We start from the raw sequence: 20509 nt of genomic DNA, 5'->3' as shown, positions 1-20509 counted from the left end.
TTTACTGTAGATGTACGTACCATGCGCATTCTCCCCTACCCCATTAAAATGCTCTTCATGGACTATTGCGGCCCGAGTGTCTAAATTCGATCTTTATATTTTCAAGAAATTCAAATTGGTCGTTGCCTATTGTCAACAGTTTGGTAATGAACCACCATCATTATAATATTGAGACAACTATTCCTCGCATTTGTTTAACACTTACTGGATCATAAAAAATATGAACACTTAGAAAGCATTACATAGAGTAGCTGTACTTTCAATACCCTTGAACATAAACTGACTTGGTTGATATTAAAGCTACAATGATTTGATATGAGGAGTTTATACAGAGTGTTTCAAAGTCGCGCAACCCAAACTTTGATATCACGAAAACCGTAAGAGATATTTACATCGGGTTTGCAGCATTATAAAGCCTCATCCTTTGAGATATGTTTAATGCTTAACATTATCAATTTATTCCATACAGAAAATTAAATAAATTAATAACTGGCGGAAGCCAGAGTTAAATTTTTCCAGAAGTGCACTTTTGAGTGAGAAAACTATATCGGAGAGTCACAATTAGACGTCTGATGACTGACCCCATGTCAATCTGTCATTTGCGATCAATAATGACCATGTGCAGCATTTGATTGATTTCTGACTGGCGATTTTATGGGTTGAGTGAAAAGTGCCATATTTGGGACATATCTCCGTAGCTGGCAACACTAGCAGTTTGAAAATTTGTCAACAAACGCAAGCAATATGTTCTTAAATATTGGCCCTACATTTGCATAAAAAATCAAAATCATAATTTTGCACCGAAATTTGACTTTTAAGTGTAAATTTCTACGCACCTGGCAACCCTGCCATTCTAACACAGCTTGTTACGAAATGGTAAGGGCGAGTCATAAGTGCGGCTACTACACGTCCGGATTTCGTCGAAGCTTTTTTGTGTTTGTGTCTACTTTTTATTATTATTATTTTTACAATTTGGACATTAAGTGTTCCGATTAAATCACTAAACTAATCATGTAGGCTATCACTGGGTAAATAAATTTGTTACCATTTATCCAAACAAAAACAGTTACAAATATTTGATAAACATTGTTAATTTGCTGAAAACATCCGGGAATTGATCTTCAACTGTAAATAACAACTCTTAACAATTTGTGGGGTCATTTGTTGGTGTTGATATTGTTGATTGTTGTCAAGTCGGAAAAGAGAAACAGTCTGACAACAATAGCAAACGTGTCACTTTTACAGGAGATGCTCAAAGCGCGTGCTCTTCTCATGGATACATGCTCACACTCTTCTAAGCATGTTGGTTGGAACTCGGTGAAGTGTTTCCTCCTTAATGTTCAAAACTGCAGTTCCAATGTTGGTCTTTAATTATTGGAGGTTGCAGTGGCGGCCGGCGGCAACTATGATGGGTAATGCCAACGTGATCAAGAAATCGAAAAAAAAACCACCGCAATGCCCCCCCCCCCACCCGCCCCCTCCTTGAGGTTGCTCCAGTGGCCAAGATGTTTATCCTCGTTTGGTAACGTGGAAAACAACGTGTGTTTAAATAATAACGTACTAATCCGATTCATCTTCACTCACTAATCTATCTTTATACACTACAGGACACTTCCCTAAAAATACAACAATTACAAGAGGTAAGGAAAAACAAATCCTTTTCCTCCTCCATGCACACGTATTCTAACTGGATGTCGAAAATATCTTTGTTATGAAAAGAAATTGTCTAAATGCCAAAGGAAACTCGCATCATCATAGGATTTTTTACTTTTATATTTTTAAAAAAGTCTGGATGGCCCTCTTGGTGCATCTATTATCAAAAATGTTCATTTAACTTTGGAAAAATACTAGGTTCGTTTCTCCAAAAGTTGGCAGAAATTACTTCCCCAACGAGCCTTACAAATCAGTCGTATTTAGCGACTTTTCGCTGAAGGTGGCAACTGTGTCAACACTGAGAAAATTCCCTCGCCGCACCAGGCGAAGACGGGCACGGTTTCTTATGGCTAACCCCGCCCTCTGCCACTTTGTTCTCGGCTCATGGTGGAAATGTTCCTCGCTGAGGCTTCTTCAATCCTCTGCACGTGTGTCAACTTGGTTAGGTCCATGGGTTAGGCCAGCTCTTCGGTGGCACGGACTGTTGCCTCGCGAGGGTACGAACGAAACAGCTGGCGATGCAGTGAGGAGGTTGGGGTGGTCGTCACGTCACCTTGATCGATTGCAAGATTCGAATCTCCTTGTCTGTAAACTATCAATGTATTTATTTGACAATGCTTGGCGAGGTATGCGTTTCTTCTGAGGGTAGTGCCATGGCACGGCGGCTCTACCCTTTGAGCCGCCGCTGGGAGGGTGGTTGGATGTGTCCTGTAAAATACTCCTTTGAGGTAACCCCAAAGATAGAAATCTAGAGAGGATAAATTTGGTGATCTGGGGGCCACAAATTTTTGGAAATAATCCTTTCATGAAATAACTCGCGCAAAATGCAATAGTTTCGTTGGAGGTATGGCAAGTAGCGCCATCTTGCTGAAACCATTAATCGCGTTCATCCTCTTCAAGCAGGGAAATAAACTGAGTGATGATATCTCGGTACACAATACCATCCACTGTTCACTGAAATAAAATGGGACACAATACGTCGTCGGGATACGGCGCACCATTCTCCAAGTTTTTGTGGATGGAGCGGTACCTCGTGGAACGCATGAGGATTTTCAGAAGACCATTTTCTGCTGTTTTGGCTGTTGACATAACCATTCAAATGGAACCAAGCTTCAACAGTGAAAAGCAAGGAATTAATAATGATGCCATTTTTTCGATCAGATATCAAGACAACCTGCAGTATTTCAAGCGTGTATCCTTATCAAGGTGTCGCAGTTCTTGAACAGCGCGAACGCGATATGGTAGCATTCTTCACGGCCTTATGAGCACTGGAACGTGACAAGTCCGCTAAGACGCAAGTTTCCTCAGGTTTTTGGTTTGAGATTGTTCCAGGCGCGTACGCACATCGGTTAAAAACGATGGCGACCATTTCTTGTTTTGTCCCATACACTTCCGGTTTCTCGAAATCGACGCACTAGTTGTAAAACAGTTGCTTTGTGAGGTACAGCAGAAGCAGGGTATTTATCTTGAAAGACTTCTTGCACATGAGTGTAAGAATGAGTAGTAAAATACTCTTCAACAATGCACATGCGCTTCTCCAATGAATACGTCATGCTGAATCAACCCAGAATCAACCGGCACTGTAGTGGCGAAGCGTGAACGAAGAAAATTCAGGGTAGCCAGGGGCAGACTAGGATTCTCTCAAGAGTCCAATTTCGCTACAAAATCATGATTTATGATTTTTCACGTAAATGTATGGACAATACTTAGGCACATATTGCGTGGGTCTGAGGACAAAATTTCAACCTGCTAGTGTTGCCAGTTACGGATATATTTTCGAAAAATGGCACTTTTCCACTCAATCCATAAAATCACCAGTCAGAAATCAATCAAATGCTGCACATGATTATTATTGATCGCAAATGATAGATTGACATGGGATCAGTCATCAGACGTCTAATTATGACTCTCCGATAATTTCTTATATAGTTCTCACTCAAAAGTGAAATTCTGGAAAAAATTCAATTGCCAGTTTTTAATTTATTTAATTTTCTGTATGGAATAAATTGATAATGTTAAGCATTAAAAAATATCTCAAAGGATGATACTTTATAATGCAGCAAACCCGATGTAAATATATCTTACGGTTTACGTGATATAAATTTTCAAATTTGGGTTGCGCGCCTTTTGAAACACTCTGTAGTTGCGGCAGGCATGGTCATATAGGGAACGGATTTTTATAGCTGTTATCATACCGATCGTTTGAGATATGTATTTTTGGACATGAAATCAAGTAAAATGAACACACTTCGTTGCACTTTTCGTGAGATTAGCACCCTTTTAGACCCTCTTTGATGCTTCAGCACCTTTTCCCTTCCTTTCCTGTTAAAAAAAATGAACAGAAAAATAAATGAATTTCACTCTTCTTGAGCAGCTACATAAAATCCTATAGTCTCATTTTGTAGAGCAGAACGAGGGCTATAAAATGGTATAATATAATCATTGCAGCCCCAATAGTATCCCAAGATAATGTAGAATAACCCGCGGGAGAAAAAACAAACTTCAACAAAACCTATTCGGCAGAACCACAGTTCTCTCTGCGGTCCGCGCGCATTTTATATAGATGGCGCAGAAAGAGAGCATTGCATAAAGGCATTTTATCAGCACCTTTTTGAAAACATTTTCAGAACCCATTTTTTTCCCTTTCCCGACCATAATTTTCCACCTTAAAATCCTTTCCCTCACTAGTCATAACTTACTGATACGAAGTCGTCCAACACCACCTCAAGATTTCCAGCCCCAGTCGTCACGTTTGAAATAAACTTGGCTTTGGATTCCACTCCAGTTTGTAACCTAAAGAGAAAAAATAATAGATGTGACTGAATAGCTTCTTTTGGTCAGTGTTCCCAAATAGGGGTGTCGTTTACACACTAACACACACATAGAGAAGCCGCTCGAGGTTAACGGGAACTTTATATGCATCAATTTACGCAGTGATTATGCTGAGAGAGGCACTGTGGTTATGTGTTGTAGGGAGCGGAAGTTGATGACCTAAAAAATATAGGTATATGACCTATAGAATGTCCTAAAAATGGAAAAAATGATCATTAAATTTGTTAGTTTCAGGTTAAAAATTGAAATGAAAAGGAAATTAAACAAAATTCAATCTTGCCTTTAAAAAAAAGGTAGGGTAGATCGGGGCAAGTTGAGACGGAGGCAAGTTGATACATTGCCATTTACGAGGTAACGCGCAAGCGCTGGGTAAAGTCCATTAAACAGAAGACGCCATTCAGCAGTCCCTATTGTCTGAGCGCATGCATGGCTAACGAACAATTTTGCGCGCGAAGTTATCCGACCAAGTGTATTTTTCAGGGTGTAGAGTAACTTTTTTGGATGTTGTTTGAAGTCTCCTGGTGGGCTTACATGAACTGTGAATTATTTTGTCTTGGTGGATGTGTGTTGTGCCAATAAGGGGTAAGAAAACTCCATTATTGTTGTTTGTTTTTCTGTTGTCTGTAGTACGTTATAGTTCGTTAATCGAAATGGCGCCGGTTGGAGAAAGTAGATACGGCTGAATTTGGGCGTGTTGATACGGTGTATCAACTTACCCCAGCTGCTTCTAACTATTTTTTTGTTTGTTTGTTTACAGAAAATGGTCCGGGATTACGTCAAAAAGACCAGTCGAGGAGAAATACCAGTTGAAACATTTAAGAAATCTTACGCCGATGTCAAGAATGGTACCTTGTCACTAAGAGAAGCCGCAAAGACATATGGAATCGAAAAAAATTACTCTTATGAGATATAAAAAGAAAAAAGAAGTAAACCAAAGTGAGGATACCAAAATGCGAATGGGTTACTCCAAACATCGTCAGGTCTTCAGTGAAGGTTTAGAACTGCAACTAAAGGAATACATTGTCCACTGTTCAAGTATCTACTATGGTTTGACGCCTAAAAACATCAGAGTTTTCGCATATGAATTAGCAGTAGCTAACAAGGTGAAAATTTCTGACACTTGGATAAATAATAAAATTGCCTCGAAAGAATGGTTTACTGCATACATGAAAAGGCATCCTAGACTGTCTCCTGAGAGCCTGAAGGCACAAGTCTAAGCCGTGGTACTAGCTTTAACCGACACAACGTAGGCATATTTTTCAATAACTTAAAAGCTGTTCTGGAGAAGTACAAATTTGAGAGCAAAGATATTTGGAACACCGATGATACAGGTATTCACACTGTTCAACGCCCTGGGAAAATCGTTGCAGAAAAGGGTGCACGTCAAATAGCCAAGGCAACGTCAGCAGAAAGGGGCACAATTGTAACACTTGCTTCTGCCGCAAATGCGATTGGAAACTCCGTTCCCCCAATGTTCATATTTCCAAGGGTCTATTTTAAAGATCACTTTATTGAGAGCGGACCCCGTGGTTGTATTGGCACTTTATATCTCACAGGATGGATGACAGCGTTTTCATTTTTGCTATTTATGAAACACTTTCAGAGCCACGTGAAGGCAAGTAAAGATCACCCATGTCTATTGATACTGGACAATCATGATTCTCATTTGTCGATTGAAGTGTTGAATTTCTGCAAGGACAACGGGATCATTATGTTGTAATTTCCGCCTCATACTTCCCACAAACTCCAACCCCTGGACAGATCGGTTTATGGACCTTTTAAGAAGTTTTATTTTGCAGCAATTGACAGTTGGATGACCAGCAATCCAGGGAAGACCTTTACTATATACGACATACCAGGAGTCGTTAGTAGTTCACTACCCAATGCTCTGACACCAAAAAATATTATATCAGGCTTTCAAGCAACGGGAATCATGCCATTCAATCCACATATTTTTACTGAAGAAGATTATTTATCATGTTCCGTAACTCATCGACCAATGACCGAAGAAACCAACGTCTTGGGATTAGAAGCCACCCCTTCCACCAGCAGTGACAATCAAGAATTGAATGGTGTGTCAGTAAGCCCAGAAGAGTTACGTCCGTACCCTAAGGCTGGAGAACGAAAAGCAAATCGAAAAGGGAAACAACGAATGATATCGTCAATTCTTACAGACACATCAGTGAAGAACAGATTAGAAAATGAAGCTCGAACAAGAGTTAACAATAAATTATTGAGATCAGAAAGAGTTAAAAAAGATTGTGCCATTCTTTGAAAAAAGGTAAAAGGGAGTTAGCAAATAATAGTAGTAAGACAATAAATAATGGACCGACCGAGAGAGAAACTCAAGGTCAAAAGAAGAAATACCAAACAGGAAATATTTGAAGAATAATAATTCAGAGTCAGAAGATGAAGACAGCTTGTGTCTAATGTGCCTGGAACCATTTTCAGCTTCTAAGCCTGGTGAAAAATGGATACAATGCATTTCCTGCAGTAGATGGGCTCACTTGAAATTCGGATACAATAGTTCTATGTACACCTGTGTTCACTGTAAATCAGATATGTGCATAACAGAAAGTGATAGTGACTGACTGCATGTAGGCTATCCATCATGATATAATATTTTGTTCATGTTTGTATGCTTTTCCTGAATACTAAACTTTTATTCAAAATTACTTTCTTGTATTTTGTCTTATTTAATCAAACTATGTCACATCGTTATGAATCTACTTCAAATTATTATTAACTTGCCCCATACCAGTATCAACAGTATCAACGACGGGGCAAGTTGAGACGTTGCGTCCTGCGTTACTAATTAGGTTCTCGTCAGCTTACAAATTATATCTGTGAAATTTTTATGTGCTTTTTATAAAGGTAAAGAGTTAATCTATCGAGTACTAACATGTTTTATTTTTTTGCTAGCAACATAAAAAAGGAAAAATCAAACTCTCAAATTGTACTAACTTGCCCCGCTCTCCCCTACCAAATGATACCACATGCACATTCAATTATAGTTAAGCTATCGAGTACTAACATGTTTTATTTTTTTGCTAGCAACATAAAAAAGGAAAAATCAAACTCTCAAATTGTATCAACTTGCCCCGCTCTCCCCTACCAAATGATACCACATGCACATTCAATAATAATAGTATGCAACGAAGATTTCCAATGCAAACAACCGAATAATCTTAAAACAATTTAATGAATACACTGAATGATTTGGTGTAAAATGCATTAATTTCTCAGTTTGAATGAATTGGTGTAATATTATTAATTTCCCATTTTGCACCAGACGGACACTTGGTGGTTTCTCCCGACACAACAAAGACTGTCACCATTTCAGCATTTCTTTTACTCGTAAATTGCAATCCTGCGAGATATGTATAGGCCTATGTTCTCCTTGGTGAAAATACTTAACAATATTACCAAAATGAAAGAAGTGACAAAATGTGATGAAACAATACACCGAATATTGCAAAAAATGACGGGAAAATGTCGAAAATCGGAGAAATTGATCTAAAACCTGAAAATTGGCGAAAAATGAAAAAAAAATGCACTTTAAAATTACCTTTTTTGGGGTTCTAGACGAAGTGTAATATTGTGAATATTTAATGGGCATCGTGTCCGAGATGTCAGATAAAAGATGACATTTCATCAACTTCCGCTCCCTCTTGTGTGTTTCCTAATCTAGGGCGATAACCCTAGCACAATAGCAATTTTTCAATAGCAAGTTATGCTAACACCAAAGAGTTAGGCAACCCACATAACGTATTGCGGTGAAGCCAGTGTTTCAGGATATAGGTGTCCCATTTTTTGCCGGTGACTGTACATAATAAATGTATAACTTTTTTTTTACCATGTCTCCGGAGGTTGATTTCCGGTTACCCCTTGTATCAATGGCGGCGATTACGGGGGCCGCGTGGGGGGCAGTGGCCTCCACGTTTTGCCACTTTTGCCCCCGCACTATGCTAAACCTTATGTATCAAGGGAAAGTAAACTGCTCTGCTCCCCCCTAGTTTTGGAAGCCAATCGCCGCCACTGCTTTATATTATATATAGTAATATTAATTAAATATATGAATGATACCATGGTATGAAATGGTAAGATTACTGTACGTTCCAAATAATATTAATTTACTCCTAGATTTTTCGCATAAAAATAAATGTCACTTTAACAAATGAGAATGTAATAGTACACGTCAGGCAATAATAAATAATTTACTGATTAAGAATTTTTAGACTGTTAACAATAAATTTATAAGAAACCCGTCTAAGAAACTTACTATCGGAATAAAAATTATAGATACTCGAGTCTGGACTCCAATTAAAAATTAACCAGTAGACCTACATCAAAACGGGTTACATCAAAATTTTGCTTATTCAATTCTGCGTTAATCTATGCTAGCCATTTTTTGTTCGAGTATGCCTTCACAAAAAGGGCCGTTTTCTTTTTTTAGTTTTGCAAAGAATCACTATGTTTGAAATTCTGCAAGTCAAAAACGGGTTGTACAGTCACGGACACTGCCGGCTAATAACGCTTCCATTGAAAGTCAATGTATTCATTACAAGCCGGCAGTGTCCGTGACTGTACGATCGTTATGAAATTTTAGTACAAATACAATATTGGTCTTGTTTTGAAGGTCTTTGCATCTGTTTTTAAAATGCATTACCATTGTCAATTCACATTCCAAAACCGATTTTATGCAGATTTTTATTCAGCAGGGTAAAGCTGTTCGTGCAACTTGGCTTCTTGTTCTTCTTCTTCTTCTTCATGCCCCTCACCGCTTGTATGGCAGCAGTCATGGGCAACGGTCTGAAAACGTTGATGGCTTGAAAATTCGCGCACTAGTATGAACATCACAATATTTTGTTACACTTCACTTCACTGACACTATAACACTGCAATGGTGAGGGATGATATCAAAAGCGAAGGTCACACTGTCGAGCGAAACCATTGAGGATCCACATAGTAGAGGGGGAAGGTGATGAAAGTAAAGAGGGTAAGGAGAGAGGAAAAGGAACCTTTTGTCGACGGAGTCTGTGAAAGAGTGTTTGACGTTGTGTATTCCATAGCGGACTTCGAAAAAATAAATGGGTGGGGGTTTGTTGATGTTCTCCGCAGGTACAATTGGGAGAGGGAGTTTGGTGAATTCTTGCCAGATGATCGTTTGTCGTCACTTGTCCCGTTCTAGCGTAGGATGCAAGTGATCACTTCACGAGGTATTTTAAGGTGATGAAACCAGGGTCGTATAGGGAGTTTATCGATGAACCATTTATAAGTAGTGGTTTTTGCCACTACGGCATGAACCCAATTTTCCCACTGGGAATGATTTTTTTTTTTTGATCCGAGGTAAAAGATCAGTATATGCAAGTCGGATAGGACTTTGCAATTGTTCCATTAACAGCAGATCTTTTATTTTACCTTTAAAATATAATGGGTTGTTTACACTAGTGATATTTGCAGGCAATGCATTCCATGCTTTGGGAGCCGAAAAGGAGAAAGATGATTTGTAGGCCGTGGTAGAGTGATGGGGTAAATCGAAGTTGTTCCGCTTACGGGTAACATACTGATGGATTTCCCTACGGGAATGCATCTTCTCAAACAGGTACTGCGGTTTACCTTCTGTCAGTATGCGACGTATAAAACAGAGATAGTGCAACTTCCTTCTGTTTGCCATGGTAAGAACCTGATTATTATTTAAGAATGGAAGAATATGATCGGATCTTTTTGCTTGAAAAATGTATCGGAAGCAGGCATTTTGCACCATTTGTATTTTTTTACTGAGCTTTTGCGAGAGTTGAGGGCCGTAAACATTATCACAATAGTCGAACAATGGGTAGATTAATGCTTGGATGAGTCTTAGCTTGCATTCCGCAGGGAGGAAGTCACGGAAACGATTCGGATTCCTAAGTGTTCCATAAATAAGAAAAGTCGAGGGCGAAAGCGATCGAGGGTTAAAGTTTCGGTCAGTTGTCTTTGAATGACGAATACGGTATTGAAGGGGTGAGGGTGTCGTTCCCATGTTTTCAATATGTATTTCATGGTAGAATATTGACATCTGATTGAGAGAGGCGGTTCAGTACTCTCTCCATAAACGCTAACATTGGGACTAGATGCCATTAAGCCGAGACAAAGACGGAGTGCCTGACGTTGTAAGATATCCATTTTTTGTAGCCATCGATCAGACATCCCGCCCGATTCGGGAGCCGAATAATCAAAAAGTGAACGAAAACAATTCTTATAAAACAATAACATAATGAAGGGGTGACCACCCCATTTGGTATTGGCAAGCCCTTTCAAAATGTTTAACAATTTTTTTCCCCTCTTGTGAACAAATATGTAAGATGTGGTTGCCGAGTTAATTTACGGTCAAAATGAATTCCTAAGTATTTAAAAAAAAAGTAAAAAAAAGTAAAGTGTTCCCCTGTGCATAGCACCACGCCATGATGGCGTATAGGGGGTGCGGGGGTAACGCCCCACACTTTCTTGATCCGGTCGTGAGTGGGGGTGATGTGATCAGCATCACGCCCCTGACCGCCTTTACCCCCCAGGGTTTCCCCCATGTTATTCGACGCTGGGTAGGCGCCGGGGCCGCTTCCACCGTTAGAAAAGTTCCCGGATTTGAACCGGCCGGGGATCGAACCCGGGACCTTGAGCATGGTAGTCAGACGCGTTACCGACTGAGCCACCGCGGCCACTTTTACTTTTCCTAAGTATTTACAGGTTTGAACCACCGGAATTTGATGTAAATGAGTTAAATTGTTTGGATAACGAGTAAGCATATACGGATTGAAAATAATGATCTGAGATTTCTCCGGGGAAAATGATAAACCGCGTAGCGATAATTGATCTCGTAATTGAAGGATAAAGTTGCGTAAGTTTAAGATGCCTCGAGTGGCATCTGATGTACAATTATAGAAACAAAAATCGTCTGCATATTGAATGATATGATGATTAGAATTTAGTGTTTGATGTAAGTATTGTGTATATATATTAAAAAGAAGTGGACTGAGTGGGGAACCTTGTGGGACAACACTCCGGATTAATCGCGATCCCGTGACATTATGGGGAAACCAAAAAAACAGTATTCGTTCTTGATATAAATGCCACATTAATTGTGCTACCACCGGATGAATATGAAGAGTATCAAGAATGCGGTATAATATTGGTATTTGAACCGAATCATAGGCGGGAGCAACGTCTATAAATAAACTAAAGCAAGTGGCAATACTTGGCTATTCTGAAGTACCACTGTAAGGGTACAGATAGCATCTTGACTGCCAAGCCCGGTGCGGAAACCCATTTGGCATGGAGGAAAAAAATTACGTTTTTCTAAATTCCAAGATATTCGGTGTTGTAATGTTCTTTCAAAAAGTTTAGCCATAACTGGCATGAGAACAATAGGGCGGTAAGATGTAGCATGTATAGCTGATTTATTCGGTTTTAATATCGGGATAACAACATGTTGCGTCCAACCTCTCGGGATTTTACCCCTACGATAAACAGAGTTAAATATCGCAGTGAGAATATTGAGTCCTTGTTCTGGTAAATGTTTGAGGATGTCATAAGTGATACCATCATATCCTGGAGCAGTAGATGGGATGTTTTCGAGAATATGTTGAAGTTCCGGTATTGTAATAGCAGGGAAATCTGCTGTAAATGTGATGTTTGGCTGGTCTATAAAGGGGGGAGGTAAGGTGACTGTAGGAGGTGTGAGGAGATCCATAAATTCAACTTCGTGGAACTTGGCAATACGGATGAATGTGAATTGACATTGGTAATGCATTTTAAAAACAGATGCAAAGAGCTTCAATACAAGAGCAATATTGTATTTGTAGGCCTACCCAATACAAAGAAAAGGTTGTTTGGCAAAATAAAAAATAACGGGTTTTTGAGAAATTTTGAAAACCTGAAAATTAATAATTGTGTTTTAATTTTTTTCTGCCTGCACCCTACTAAAATTTCATAATGATCATACAATCCTTTTTTACTTACAGAATTTCAAAAATAGCGATCGTTTGCAAAATTTTAAAAAAGGTCCTCTTCTTTTGTTCTCACGACAAGAAATAATAAAAGGTATACTCGTAAAAAAATGACTAGCATAGACTAACGCAGAATTGGATAAGCTAAATTTTGATGTATTTATACATCGTTCTTATGTAGGTATACTGGTTAATTTTTAATTGTAGTCCAAACTCAAGTACCTATAATTTTTAATCCGATAGTACTATAGGTTTCAATTGAAGACTAAAATTGGTAAACGCTGTAAGTGCCACAATAATTCAAACACCGTTTTCCACGTTAAACTGTGCATGGGTGCCCATTCCTTCCAAGGCCAATGGCGTAATCCCCCCAAAATCATGTCATGCGTTCCCCCCAATTATATTATTTGCGCACTCAAACCATATAGTAAACCCCACAAAGTAAAGCTCAGGACGATAATATAATACGGTTCGTTTTTCAAAGAACCTCCCATCCCCGTTTTCATGTGGTACTAGTAAATATATTTTTTTCTGTGGCGTGAAGTTAAAAATGCGGATTAGATATATTTTTGTTCCAAATGATGCACCTGCTTTAAATTAAGCAGTATACCAACATTAAGCATTAAGTGATGTTATTAATTAATATCGAGAATATCGCTTATGTCTTGTAATGCGCCTATAGTATAAAAGTTCACATTCACCTCATCAAAGCGCCAAAGAAACACGCATTCTTGCAACACAATATTGCTCGCGCGTTGTTTTCCAAGACCATGACAATGTTGAAGATGACAATTTTAACTATGTTTGCCTAACTAACCTTGCCGTGCATGCTTCGTGAGGCTATTTATGAATGGTTCGTGGAGCTATTTATGAATGGTTCGTGGGGTTTTCAAACCTGAAAAAAATACAAAATAAGTAACACAAAAGTAGGTACTTTTCGATGAAGAAGATTGCAACACTGCATAACCGCTGATCATGGACAACGCTAGTCAACATTTCCCCGCCATATTGCGTGTAACGCAAGCGAAAATGAACAAACAAGAATTACTCGATATGTCGAAAATTGAGATTATTTGCGTCAAAAAAATCGAAATGGCATATTCAAGAATCCTTACGAATGCAGAATACGTAAGTACCAATGTGAAAAAGAAGAAAGGAATTTCAGACGTTTGGCGGATACTGAAATGTTAATCATGTTTATATCCATCTCTTTGCAGGCTTTCAAGAATATTGGTTTAATGGGGTACTTTCTTAGGATTCCGAGATAATTAATTAGTCTTTTCCAGCTTCTATTTTGGCACGTTCGGAGTCTAAACGTCGATAATACAGTCCTCAAAATTTAATGTTCGAACTCTCTGCACTACAGAAATTCCTTGACAACCTAAGATTTAACACTTTATCAAAAGCTTCCTATCTCCCCCTCTAAATTGAATACTCAATCCTACCCCAATATATCCAAGCCAATTTTAGACTTAGTGTTGATATTGAAGAGTGGATATTACCTCCTTCCAAAAATTAATTCTCAGTCTCCACACAAGCATTTCGCAACAGTCTAAGACAATAGTAATACCCAAGAATTGGATACCCCCTCAATTTAATGCTCTATCCCCTTTTTAACTAAATACCCGCCATAATCTAAGACCTAGAGTTGGATACTGTCCCCCCCCCCCAACGTTTAATTCAGAACCCCCCCCCGAATCCATGTGTAAAATGAGGCCTAATATTTTGGAGGTGGATATTTCTCCCCCCCCCTTCCATAACATCCTTAAACACTTTATTTTCTTCATCTAATGGATTAAATTTGGTGCATTTAAGGTGTAAAATTTTTACATATGTTTTGGAAAATATATAAAAGTTGAATTTTATATTATTTGAAAGGAAAATATTCCCCCAAAAAAATTCGATGGCGCAATCTGCGTCGTAATCCCCCCTTGTGGGCACCCCTGAAACTGTGAAATGTGCCATGCTTTATAATGTTGTAAACGTCAAATGTGGCTGGTAGCCAGGCGCGTCGCGTGATAATGTTCACATGAGCACGTGAGCACTCATGTATATGTCTTAAATTACGTACATATTACACACACACACACACACACACACACACACACACATACATACATATATTTATTCGAAAAAATACTGTTTGATGTGCGAGTATATACACACAATTTACTCTGACTTCTATCACGTCTGATTACTTTTTTAGATAGTTGGTAACACTGACTCCTACAGTGTTCCATGGAGGACGTTGAACACAGTTGCTGTGCGTGTTGTATAGAGCTGACAGCTAAGGGGCTGTTGGCCACAATACCCCGAAGATGTTCACTTCGCTGTGCGAACACTCAAGCGACAATACTTATTTTATTCGGCACCAGAGTGCCGCATATACAAGGCATGTCTAGGGGGACTCAAAAAAGTCTGCGCTACATAGTTGCAAACTTTAGCGACAATTCGCTAAACCTGGCGGATTTTAAGAGGGACAGGGACACTTTCCCCTAAGTCCTTCTTGTATTACTTCAAATATAGCATGATTTTGGGGGAAAATTGTTGAAAATAAATTGAACTGTTATTCTCACTTTTTCAATTGAATATAAAGTTAACAAGGGAGATGAGTAAATCTGCATTCAGTACAAAAACATTATTGTGAACACTCGTATGCGAACCACACGCGACGCCACTGCTGGTAGCCCTCTAAGTAGTTCAAAAGGCGTGTAAAGAGGTCACTAATGTGCACGTTCTTACGGGCTGATGTTCGGAACGATGCGATTTCCCAACACTTTCGCTTTTGGCACTTACAACGTTTACCACTTTCAGTCCTCAATTTTTTCCCACGCGGCTGTCTAATTTGCGGTGTCGTATCTGTTAAAAATAAGAGACGGAAGATTATACTTACTGCACCATCTTTGAATTCATTGACAAGCAGTTGCCATATTCCGTATTCAGAGGCAGGAAATTTTCGCAACAGTTGAAGGGTTTACTGTTCCAGGAGCAGCTTTTGAAAAGTCGTTGGCAAGGAAACTTTATCTACAAAAGAGGGACAACGATATAACATCATTTCTAGACCAGACTGGGTGCGGAATCATTGAAGACTAATAGAGAAGATCTTAATTTACACACACACATGTAGACACACAATATACAGGGTGATTCTCTCGCTGCAAGATGCTGGAAATGCGAATATTTTTATGTACAAATAAATTATTGTATGGTGTACTCATTGCATTACAAATAAAAGTAAAGAAGAAATACTAAGCAGATGTAAATTTTCAGATTTTGGATTATCATAACAGTTTTTCGAAACTAGAGAAAATTTCGAAAACGGCTTATTTTGCGTCGGCCAAGGGTACAGTGAAAATCAAACAACCGCCGACGGATTCATTTCAGAATAAACAGTCTACCTCAAAACCTTATCGGTATCATATTGTGTTCTTGTTTGTTATAACTAGAGCCCGGAAGTTTGGCAAAATGCCTCTTTTTATCTACTGTATATATTGATAATTTTTTTATGGATATACGTTTCTTATGTTGTTTCGAATGTTTTGGAAGCCTTTTCATTTTGCCTATTATGCCTATTTGGGACCCCACTGCCTATTTTTAATTATAATGCCTTTTTTTGCCTTTTTCAATGAAATATGACAATTTTTTTTAAAAAATATGAATATAAATTATTTTTCTCCCAAAAAATGTTGTTGGCATTTATTTTTCTTCCGTTTATTATGTGAATAATTTTCGCCTTATTTAAGTAATATTGAACTCACGCATGTTTCAACATTGCTGAAGGAGAAAAGTGTGAGAAAAAAGTATTTCATGCTGAGTCAGGATATTGCCTTTCGGTTAACATTTCTTGTGCATGATTGACTGCTGCAGTGGAAAGGTTGATTTCGAACACAAAGAAGATATTTCTGAAATCTCCCTTTCAAACCCGAAAATTTCAGGAAGTTGCGATTGAGCTTAGTTTACCTCCACAACCAGTCTTGACGAGATGGGCAGCTATATATTATGCTAACAATCTTCAAAAAATCAGTGAGGTGATCGATGCTCTTCCAGAAAATGAAGCGGCTTCAATTCGTAAAAGACAATTTTCTATTATGAAAAACATTCTCTCTGACAGACGACTAGCAATGAATGTTGAGAACTTAAAAAGCACCTTGTAGTTATGTGCAATCAAGACGGGGAAAAATGAAATGCTCTTCCAATTTTGATTTTAACATTTTGCCAGAAATTATGGATAAAAGTAAGCGACTTCCAAATGTGCCTTTTTTCGGTTTATTTTGCCATTTTTTCATTTTTAGTGCCTATTTTCCACATTATAAATGCCTTTTTGCCTGCCTATTTTAACGAAAATAAATGCCTGAACTTCCGGGCTCTAGTTATAACTTTCAAGTATAGTCAAATACTATCAACAAGTAGTTACTCCAAATCCGCGTAATGCACCTGGTGGTATGCTGTCTTTATCAATAATAATAATAATAATAATAATAGAAAACTACTTAGTATTGCTGTTGTTTGTACAGGATATAAACTCGCAGTGTTTGTTGCGCTGAAACAAAGTTTGTAACAAATCTGTTTTCATTATTACAAAACACTGCTTGTTCTATTAGTTGCAATTCGAGATCATTTAGTGAACATTAAAAAAAAAAAGAACAAGTTCATTTTTTATGAAAGTTATCCGTGATTTACCACCATTCAATAGTGCATAGCCTTACCGCTTCTGCAACTTGTGTGAAGTTGGTTGGGCAGCCATTTCTCATTCTCTTGCAGGATCTTTGGCATCTCTTGCATACAAGTGGTGTAAAGGCCAGTTGAGTTGCCACTTCGATGAGATTTACGTTTTCCGAAGTGCCTGGGCCAAATATACTGAAAAAAGAAAAAAAGAGAGGGCAGGTTTGGTTGGCGAACTAAGTGGGATAAAAAGAGTTTATAATAGCTCCGTTACCCCCTTCCCCGACCATCGCCGAATCAGTCGAGACTTTGCGTGCCATATGTGCTCCATATGTGCGTTTATGTGCGCGAAAAATTTCCATTTGTGCGCTCTTAATAAGAACGCAATACAATAAGATGTCAAAATCCGTGGATCAGGGTAACGCCTCTCCCCGACTTTCAGATAATGGTCTCAAACGTCGTCCCCCATATGTGCTCCTTATGTGCGTTTACGTGCGCGAAGAATTTCCATTTGTGCGCGCTTAATAAGAATTCAATAAGAACACAAAGTAGCTTCGCGGAACAGGGTAGCGCTCTCCGCGACTTTCAGATAATGGTCTCAAACTTCGTCCCCCATATGTGCTCCTTATGTGCGTTTATGTGCGCGAAAAATTTCCATTTGTGGGCGCTTAATAAAAACGCAATAAGATGTCAAAATCCGGGGAGCAGGGTAACGCCTCTCGCAGACTTTCATAAAATGAGCTCAAACGTCGTCCCCCATATGTGCTCCTTATGTACGCGAAAAATTTCCATTTGTGCGCGCTTAAGAACGCAATAAGAACACAGTAGCTTCGCGAAACACGGTAACGCTCTCCGCGACTTTCAGATAATGGTCTCAAACTTCGTCCCCAATATGTGCTCCTTACCATTTGTGCGCGCTTAATAACAATGCAATAAGAACACAAAGTAGCTTCGCGGAGCAGGGTAACGCCTCTCCACGAGCTTCAGATCTCAACCTTCGTCTTCAATATATGTGCTCCTTATGTGCGTTTATGTGCGCGAAAAATTTCCATTTGTGCGCGCTTAATAAGAACGCAATAAGATGTCAAAATACACGCTTCTTGTCACGTGCCTAGTCGGCCGAACACAATCACTATATGGAATACTTCATGGAAGCGACGACAGAACGGGAAACAAAGCTGATTGTTGAAATTAGAATATGAGAAGGATGATTATATGTATTAAAGCAAATGGGAAATAAGTTAATGCAGATTATAAAAATGTGTATATAGAAAATATAACATAATGTAAATAGAAGATTATGATAATTAAGTAAGCGAACGTAAGTAAATGGCGAGATATGCCTAACAGATAAGTTTTCGGGCGTTATTTTCCAAGATGGGTGCTGTATCATAACTTTATATTTCGGGATCGTGTACGTGTACGTTTGAAATCAAGAGCAGTGAGGCACACAAAATTTTATTTGTCCATTTTTGTTAATTCAATGCAGATTTAATCAACATAAGCATTGTACAGTATAGACTTTCTCACATAGAGAACTTTGTCCTCAGAGCAAACTAAACAGTACCATGATTCGACATCTTCGTTAGGCGATATTTATTCGAATTCAATTATTTTTCTTACTTTGGATCCTGTTGGTTTTGAGCAGTTTCCAGTATAAGTTGATGAAGATGCTCTACTAATCCTATCGGAATAATTCTATGGGAATATATATGCCGTTAGAATTGTGGCAAGACAATCGATATCTTCATGCATCTATTTAGGCTTGCAGTATGTAAATTTTGTTTTTTGTATGTTCTTGGCATCTAAAATGTTAAAACAATACTGATTTCAGGTCCCCATGTATTATTTTAATTACGAGCCCGTTATTGATCATATTCACGATCATTTGGTATTTAACGATAATACATCATATATACACAATAATATGTGTGCAATGTAATTGACAGACATTTACATTATAGTCTCGCATACAACGGTCTTATCTTGGCTATTTTACAACTCACCGGAAATCAACAGTCTTCTGCACACCATACTTAAATACTGGCACCACAAACAATATTTCAGTTTCTTGCTTTCATAAGCTTCAGTCAAAGTACTGGTATAGTCATCTCTAGTATTTCTTCCCAACTGCGCTTTTTACGAGCACTTGGCGTTATTACCCCAAGCGACCTTAGTATTTACGATTGGTTGGTTGGTTGGTTGATTAAGTGTTTTAAGTACACTTTATGCACAGTAAGGCTAATCGTGACTGGACCTACAGTTTAATGTGGGATCCGAACCAACATGTGCCTCCACCGGATATCGAACCCGGGGCCCGTAAGTACAAGGCGACGACGCTACCACTGCACCATCGGGGAGGCACTTTAGTATTTACGAATAGCGGTAATTATGTAGTAAATGAATCAAGTCGACGCACAAGCTTTTTTTATTTTTTATTTTTGTAAAACTTTGACGACCGATGCAATTATTACTGCACAAATGTTTGTGTATCTTTAAACCCTTCAGGAGGAAAAGGAAGAAACAGACTACGACGACCAGGTGGAAATACGTGTTTTTTTAACAATAATTTAATGGTTAAAAGGCAAATAGCTGTATGAGCAATAAACCATCCTTTTAACAAGTAATTGTGAGTGTTGAAAATTGGTTGAGCATGTATAGGAGAAGCTAGGAATAATTAGTAGGAAACGGAGTAGTCAGACAATGAGAAGCGGTTTTAACCTCCTGGGAATAATATTTGACCATTCCCTTTCATTGCCTTGATTTCACTTACCTTTTCACACAAAGCTAATATTCCTTCCATTATTTACCACCCCCTTTTTTTTTTGTTATATGTCGTCCTACCTATCGACCTAATGCCATCCTCCGTGGTACCTTATTTAGAAATATCTAGTGAGCAGTGACCTAGCATTAGAAACTATCACCATATTTCATAGCAACGTTCAAGGTTTGATATCAAAAGCGTCAGAGATAGATATATTTTTCGAGGAACAAAAAGAAAACAACAATGAAATTACTATTTTTTGTTGCACTGAACACTGGTTAGCGAAAGATGAAACAAAGTTTAATTATATTGATAATTTATGTATTGCATCTAGTTACAGTAGGCAAAATATAATAAGAGGCGGGTCTTTAATTTTCACTCAGAATGAACTTAAAAGTAACGTAGTTGAAATAAAACAAGCTGTTGAGTTCTCTGTAGAACAAGACTTCGAATGCACAGCAATTGAAATAGCTATTTACAACTTATGCATAATATCAATATATAGAACGCCTAGTGGAAACATGGATGTCTTCTTAAATAAGTTAACATTATTACTAAATCTCGTAACAAAAAGCTCCAAAAAGAATATTGTTGTTTGTGGAGATTTTAACATTGA

At 38.4% G+C, this 20509-nt stretch overlaps 1 protein-coding gene across 1 annotated transcript in view; it reads right to left on the bottom strand.

Annotated features, from left to right (window-relative positions):
* LOC146001693 (sodium channel protein Nach-like) overlaps window positions 1-20509 on the bottom strand; it is a 131662-nt gene that overhangs the window by 48592 nt on the left and 62561 nt on the right. Inside the window, exons 3-5 of the mRNA XM_083139347.1 lie at window positions 17174-17324; window positions 15361-15491; window positions 4353-4446 (exon numbers count right to left, since the gene is read on the bottom strand). Of these exons, the coding sequence (XP_082995473.1) occupies window positions 4353-4446; window positions 15361-15491; window positions 17174-17324 (376 nt within the window). The remainder of the gene's footprint in view (window positions 1-4352; window positions 4447-15360; window positions 15492-17173; window positions 17325-20509) is intronic.

The sequence above is a fragment of the Lepisma saccharinum genome, chromosome 17, assembly GCF_977018435.1.
Source record: "Lepisma saccharinum chromosome 17, izLepSacc3.1, whole genome shotgun sequence".
Taxonomy (NCBI): Eukaryota; Metazoa; Arthropoda; class Insecta; order Zygentoma; family Lepismatidae; genus Lepisma; species Lepisma saccharinum.
This window is presented reverse-complemented; position numbering and strand designations above follow the sequence as displayed.